The 7,338-nt window shown below is 47.0% G+C and overlaps 1 protein-coding gene across 1 annotated transcript; it reads left to right on the top strand.

Annotated features, from left to right (window-relative positions):
* The first annotated feature begins 3,211 nt into the window (after window positions 1-3,211).
* Window positions 3,212-7,058, top strand: FAM180B (family with sequence similarity 180 member B). Its single transcript, XM_074909204.1, has 3 exons — window positions 3,212-3,297; window positions 5,145-5,224; window positions 5,789-7,058. Exons 1-3 carry the CDS (start codon window positions 3,231-3,233, stop codon window positions 6,260-6,262), a joined length of 621 nt encoding a protein of 206 aa, XP_074765305.1. The 5' UTR covers window positions 3,212-3,230; the 3' UTR covers window positions 6,263-7,058.
* Window positions 7,059-7,338: the final 280 nt, after the last annotated feature.

Below are 7,338 nucleotides of genomic sequence, written 5' to 3'. Positions count from 1 at the left end.
GCTTGGTCAAGCACAAAGCTGTCTTCCAAGTCCGCTGTCCCTGCCTGGACCACACTGCCAGCCTCCACAAGGCTTGTTTGCTTGGGTTGGATTTCCCAGCTGTAGGAGGATGATGGATGAGATGTAGCTGACTTACAGACACACTCTTCAGAAGAGAGGTTTTCTGGTACCGTGGGGCCAAATAGACTTTAGGTGATGACTCACGGTCACCATGTTGAGCTTCCCCAGCTGATTAGGTTTTTCTGGTGTTTTCCAGAACTCTGGCATTTCTCCCTACACCCAGGTGAGCAGACTCTCCTCCCTGAGGATGTGGCTGTTGACAGTGTCAGGGTATCCTCCTGCATCATGGCCACAGTTTGTATAGGCCCTGATAACTGATACACAGTCAAAATCCGGATGGGGATTTCAGCTGGGCCTTGCACTCCTGCAGAAGAGAGCTTATGGCACTACTGAGGGACAGGCTGGGTGACACCATGCCCCACATCACCCATCACACTGCATCCCATGACATCTCCAAGTCATGTGAGGCCTGAGGGGGGGACCTTTAGTGCAGTAGGTGCAGTGGGATGGGGCCCTCCCTGTCACAGTTACACAGCCCATCACTCCTTCCAGCAGTGGAGCCACTCACAAACTGAAAGAAAAAGACACGGAAAGCATTTCCATAAGGGCCAGCAACACCATACCTGGAAAATACCAGTATAATAGTGGAGGTTCTGTCTGGTTACTGTCAGTGCTTCACTCCTACTTTCCTCAGTTTTCTTCCTTCTTCCCCTCCAGTTACTCAAACCCTGGGAGCCATGTATATCCTTCTTCCTTCCACTCTTTCCTCAACCACCGCCTTCTCGTCTTTCTCCCCAGAGCAGCTGCCAGGCAGGCCCAGGCTGGGGACTGTGGTTTCCCCAAGTTCTGGGCAAGATGTTCTAAGCAAGAAATTTCTCCAATTCTATAAGCAGAATTTCCCTTTCATGAAGATGCTGCCTATCTCCCTGCAGAAACCTCCCTCCCAAAGAGGCTTTTCTGGTGCTGTATTGACCACACATTGTGCCTCAACCAACAATCTACCTGCAGTTTTTGACTCCTCATATCTTGTTCCTCTTTCCCACCTTCCTGCTTCAGGAGGTCATGGTGGGAACGATGAAACCAGTCAAGGTGCCCCTGCAGAAACCTGGCTTGATGTGATGTTTTGAAAGGGTTCCTATGACAGACGGTATGACCAGGGGGAGTGCAGAGGGGCAGGGTTGTGCACGTTCAGCTGTGAATACCTGGCAAGGACAAAATCCCTCAGGAGGAGCAGGTGCACCGCCTGACATTGCCATCGTACATGCAGGGACTATGTGCAGCTGTCAGAAACTCAGGCTTGTTTCTGTGCACCATAAAACTACTGCTGCTTTACAAACAACAAAGGCATATGTTTTATCACTCTGCAATTCCCTTTCCATGCAGGATAGTAAGGCAATTCTACTCAGTCCCCCTAGCTCAAGGCAACATCTACCACTGATGCTTGTCCGCTGCCTGCCACTGTATCAGTCACCAAAGCACAGCCTCTGAGTCTCCTCTCCTCTCCCAACAACACGGGCATCCTCCTCTAGGCACTTCAGCTGCAAGCTGTTCCTAGGAAATTTTCCCATTGACAAAATCACATACGGCCTTCACAGATGTTGGCCAAAATCCTGGTCTGCTCCTCGTGTCATGTGTTGCACGCTAAAGGGAGGCTACTTCATGGCCCATGAGACACAGGGGTTTTTTGCATAGAGACTTCTAGACAAAGTCATGCGTACACTGTGGATTGTAAGGGACTCTGGCACAAAAAAGAAGGCACGTGAATCTTACTGCACAGATGGATCAAGAGCCTCTGCCTCTTGAGTAGCATGTAATTCAAAGTTTAATGAAAATTATCTCATCCCAGAAAAAAGGGATGCAACTAAAGTGTAAAGGTCAGAAAACCGAAAGAAGCGTAGCCTGACTTGAAGATAGCCAAGGTTATGACAGAAACACAGGTTTTATTTTGATCCAAACCGAGGGTATGGCTCTGGATATTGAGGGCCCCTCTCTCCGTGACAAATCTGGGACTCTCCATTTTGTGCTGCTTTTCCTCACAACTGGTGTGAACCCACATGTTGCCAGGTACAGCTGCAGGTCTGGAAGTTTCAGAAGACATGCTGCTTTGCACACCAACCACTTACTGACTAGAACAACATCCCCACCCTCAGTAAACTCTCTGGTGACAGTAGTCACATCAAACTGGCACCCTATAACTTGTGGAGAAATGTATGTGTTTCAGCTCCACCTCCTCTCTTTTCTAGGCAGACTTCTTTCCCCTTTTAACCTGAGGGAGATGGTATTATTACTTATTTATACTTTATAACCCTGGTATCCCAGAACCTGTTGGAGAACCCAGGACCATACTGTGCCAGAACAGCTTGACTGGGGATTGGACACTAATAAAAGCGCGAAGATGTGTAGAGAACAGCTATCAGGTGTGAAGGGAATCAGATGGCGTTTCATCTATGTAACTCACAACACCTAAGGCAGATCGTGCTCATCGTAACCCAGAAGTCTTGTCATAGGAGAGGAAGATGAGGTGCTAAAGCCTAGCTGGCTCTGATCCTTGTTGGCTAGATCAGTATATTGAATTCTCCCTCTGGGAGCTTTGATACAGAACTGAACAAGGGACATTTCTTCCGCCTGCTTGTGTATTTTGGCTGCTACTGCCCTTCCATGAATCTGCTCAGACTGCTAGCCTTATCTGTTTGTGACATTTTAGGATTGTTTGCAGATTTTCAAACTCACAAAAAAGGAAAACTGAAAATGAAGCCAAGGAGCTGAGCACAAGTGTCATAGAGATGTGACAGAGGCACTGTGCAGAGGGAGAAGCGACCAGAAGGTCCCCTCTACTTCAGAGGCAATCATGTAGTGAAATTTCTTGCAACTGATAGGTTCCTATAATAAGTTGCAGTGGGAAATCAGTCTTTGGAAAAGAAGTTTAAACAATTCTGCCAAAAACTTCAAAACAAATTCTTTCAAGTTTCCAAAATATGATGGAAAATATCCTTCGGGTTCAGCAAGTTGAGCTGCAAGCCCTTCCCAGGACTGCGACCAGAAACACAGAACGATGGCTCCATTCCAACAGAGGCTGCTGGGACCAAAAGCAGCAAGGGAAGACGCCACAGCAAACGGCTCTCGCTGTCCCCAGAGCGGAGCGGGTGGCAGCTGCACCGGGCAGGGCTGCTATGGCCCCCGGGCAGCTCAACGCCTGGCTGGTCCTGTGTGTGTTTGCTGGATTCCAGAGGCTGACAGGTAGGATGCTCACCTGCTAGCAATGTGGCTTCTTGGCTTGGCAAACCTTCGGGCCCCGCCAGTGGCACGACGCTTTCCCTGCTTCTTCGAGTATGGTCAAACGCTTCAGGGAGCTGCGCTGTGATGGGAAGAGAGCTGGGGTGCCGGCTGGGCTTGTTCACTGCAGGAGGCACTTGTACCTACTTGCAGGATGAAGACCTGCTGTTGGATCTGGTGGCAGGGGGAGGGTTTTCTTGGGTCTTCACTGAAAAAGTCTGCTCCTGCAATAATGTTTGTGGATTTCCTATACACTTCTTGGGGAATAAAAAACCCTATTGAATGGCAAAGTAAGTAAGGGACCATTCTCCCATCTCCAGAAGATATTTATGTCGTTATTTCAATCCATTATTTGTTATGCTTTGTTTAATTTTTGTTTTACTCAAAAATCCAACGCTGCATATATTTATGACACAGTTACTAATAACAGTAGTTTGGCAGCTATTCCAAAAATTCACTGACTTTACAGCCAGTCAGATGTGTCTCAGTAGAGGGATCTGTGAACTTAGCAAAGCAGTTAGCCCAGAGGAGACAGCAAAGAAATTTTCAGGTGCTGCTGTATCTTCACCTGAGCTAAAAACCTTGCTGGCACACCCATGGAGGAGTTGAAAAGAGCGGCTACCTCCCTGCTTACATTCCAAAGCCACAGCTGGCTTGGATCAGGGAGCCTGCAGCTGTGCAGAGGAACAAATCTCCGCAGCCTGGGGGGTGGCAGTGCACTTCTTCAGGCAGCTCATACATCTCCCTGAAAAGCTTTAATCAAGAATGGAAACTTGGAAGTGGAGTTCGATAGTAGTCATCACACACATACAGTATTAAATAATTTTTCTACTTTTTGTAAGCAGCTACTGACCTTAACTCTGGAGTACTCAACATAAATTCTCCCTCTTTCTTCTAGAAAAAATCCTTCATCCATATAAAAATGGGGGAAAAAAGTGTCAGCTTACTGTTTTATACAAGCTTTTTCCATTTCATGTTTCTTGACCTGAAGGATGAGTCTGTAAATAGAAGAGGGTCTTGGCTACATGACTACGCTGATCAGTGCAGCCTCCCTCTCACAGTCCTGGTCTGAGGCTACTTGTATCTCCTGTTTCCCAAAGAAATAACAAAGGCAAAAGAAATGCAGGAAGTTAAAGCACTAGAAGTGTTAGTAAATGAAACTTGAAGAATTCTTAGGATTGATGTGACTCTCATATTAATAAACTCCCATTCCTCTGGCCTTGTATCCATTTTTTCCCCCATTTAAATGATGTTGGGTGGCCCAGCAAAAAATTAGCTGGACATGGGAAGAGCCATAATGGATTTGACCAGGTTTCTTTTACCCTCATACTCTGCCCCTGCCAGTGGCAGATGCTCAGGGAAGAGGTATAAAATCAGGATGAGAATCATATCATGTTTCTACCAGAGGGTTGAGGAACCTCCCAGCACCCTTCTTCTGTTGGGCAGCATTAATTTCTCCAGCAAAAACTGCCAAGCAACCCAAACCCATCAGTTCAAAACCCACCCACACTCGGTGTGAGGGGCTTCCTTGCTGCCTGTCAAAGCAAGTGCCTTGGCTGCATATGCTTTAGCTGTGTTGGCAGGATTAAAGGCCATCATATCCAAAATTTACACTTGCCTCACTTAACTGTATCTGTTTCTCTTAAAAAGCTTGTTTTGCTCATGCAAATCCCGTGGTCAGCATCTGTCATGTTTGGCATGCTATGAGTGGCAGCTCAGAAATATTGAAGACATTATTGACAGCCACATGACAAAAACAAACAGGAAGGGCCATGGTCTTGTGCTACCAAACTCTGCCTGATGTCTTCCAGATGAACATCCTCGCAGCTGGGACGGTGCCGGCGCCAACCCACCCCGTCGCAGCCCAGAGGACGCAGACGTCATGTTAGAGGTCTCCTGGGCGTTGGGGGCCCGTGTGCTGAGTCACTGTTAGCGCCTGTGCTCCCACCTGTCTGCACGTAAAAACTCACCTGTTCTCCTTGTTCCATCCTGATGGATTTTGGGAGTGCCTGGAAAACCCCTCAGCGATGCCCGAGTTGCATTTGTGCTCCCTTCCATTGTGGGGTGCAGCTGAATGGGGGCTGTGACCCTCTCCATGGCACCTCAGACCTCTGGGGTGGGACAGGGGACCACCCCACTGGGCTAGGGGTCTCCCCCACCAAGTGGCCAAACCCCCCACCCAAGGTGGCCGTGCCGGGGAGCCGCTGCGGGTGGAACTGCGGCGGGAGAGGCAGGGCGGGAGGCGAGAGCTTGGACAGGTCCCACAGGGAAACCGAGGTGTGGAGCGGGTCAGAAAAAGGGTGTGGGGCTGGAGAGAAGGACGTGGAGTGGGACTAGGCGGGCCGTGGGCAGCGAGTCAGGGAGCGGCCGCCTCTCGGGCCGGCCCGAGGTTTGGCAGCGTTGCAGATGGCTTTTGTGCTGGGCTTTCCGTGCACATGCTGCTCTTCTCTTCCAGATGCTCTGGGGAGGGCTGGATATTCAGGCCAACAGGACAATCCGGCTGCGGGATGAAGAGCTGGCCTCCCTGCGCCCGGCACGGCAGTTCATGCGGATTTTAGAGAACGAAGTTCCCAAAACACAGACAGAGATTGAGCAGCATCTGAGATATTATTCACTGACCGATACCCACTTGCCTGTAGCAGAGTTTGACCGTCTCCTTTTCACCAGTGTTTACTGTGCCTATCAGGTTCGCTCCACGCAGGGTCTGGATAAAAATCGCTGGATTAGTTTTTTCTCTCAGCTGGTCGATGAAATCTTTCGTGATCTGTGCAAGGGGCTTTGCCCTGCAAACACCACCCTCCTCCTGGCTTCCTGGCCCTGGAAGGAGAAACCTTCCCATTTAGCATCCCTGAAACATTTCTATCATTCTAACCTAGCCAGGACCAAACGAGATAACAAGGGAAACTACTGTAGGAAAGGACACACCTGATTCCAGGTGCATCCTTGGTTATTTTGAAAGCTTTCTACATTATTCAGGACTTTGTACAAATATGACACACCTTCTTGTCCTGCCTTCTGCATTGTGCTGGCAACCATCTAGGGATTTATACAGAAGCTTTTAGATTTGAATGAAATAGGTCAAAACTATAAAATCCATTTCATCTTTTTCATCTTTTTTTTTTTTTTTTTTTTTTCCCCTGTTTGTTTTTCAAGTGAGCTGTGCTGAAGGGGGCAGTGCTGTTTAGATGTGTTATTGGTCTTGATCACTGACATTTACTGAGGTGAAGCCCTGGCAGTTATTTTCCAGGATGTTTCACTGGTGTCCTAGCTGACTTCATTTCAGATAATTCATTTCAGCCTCCTTACATTGCCCCTGTGGTTTCAGCCAAATACAGTATCTTTTCTCCTCCCCAGTAACCAGCTAAGCAGATTTTGTTGTGTTTCATGATATAGGTCACATATTTAATTTCAGCTTTCTGCTCATGTGGCATTTTATGTGTCCATCGTAATTTCCCATCTCATGTATTCATTTTTCTTTAAAAAGCAACCGGAAAAATGTATGTATTCCATGAAGCTTTCTAGTATTTGCCTATCATATTCACACATGTACACTGCTTTGTGTCAGTTATCAGTTTGGAATATACTTCCTTAAATCTCATTTAAATTCCTTAGGACCATGACCTAGTTATTTCTTCAGCAGATTTTCCCTCTTCCATGAAGTTTTTTTTGTACAGCTATGGCACTTTAAAAGCCAAACATAATAAATACACAGTCTCTGTCCTCAAAATCAGAAATAGAATTATTTTATAGAAAGAGATCATTAACCTTTTTCTGTGCTACACATTGCAGTGTGGAATTAAATAAATGTAATTATCTACTTGGGAGGGTTTTGATTTTTTTTTTTTCTTTGTATCTCTAGGTTTTCTGCTGTCTTTTTAGGTACATTAATTTTGACTATTCATTGCATGTGCTTAGATGATGGGATCCATAATTCCCTTTCTATCAATATACTCTTAATCTTCCATGCTCAACAAAGGAGGCATGTGTGACATTCAAAGTGGGAAC

Source organism: Athene noctua, chromosome 6, assembly GCF_965140245.1.
Source record: "Athene noctua chromosome 6, bAthNoc1.hap1.1, whole genome shotgun sequence".
NCBI lineage: Eukaryota > Metazoa > Chordata > Aves > Strigiformes > Strigidae > Athene > Athene noctua.
This window is presented reverse-complemented; position numbering and strand designations above follow the sequence as displayed.

Bases quoted from the DNA above. Each gene is read 5' to 3' on its own strand.
- FAM180B (XM_074909204.1), top strand. From the start codon at position 3,231: ATGGCCCCCGGGCAGCTCAACGCCTGGCTGGTCCTGTGTGTGTTTGCT. The intron at 3,298-5,144 runs GTAGGATGCTCA...GATGTCTTCCAG, and splicing joins TGGATTCCAGAGGCTGACAG to ATGAACATCCTCGCAGCTGG. The intron at 5,225-5,788 runs GTCTCCTGGGCG...CTTCTCTTCCAG, and splicing joins ACGCAGACGTCATGTTAGAG to ATGCTCTGGGGAGGGCTGGA.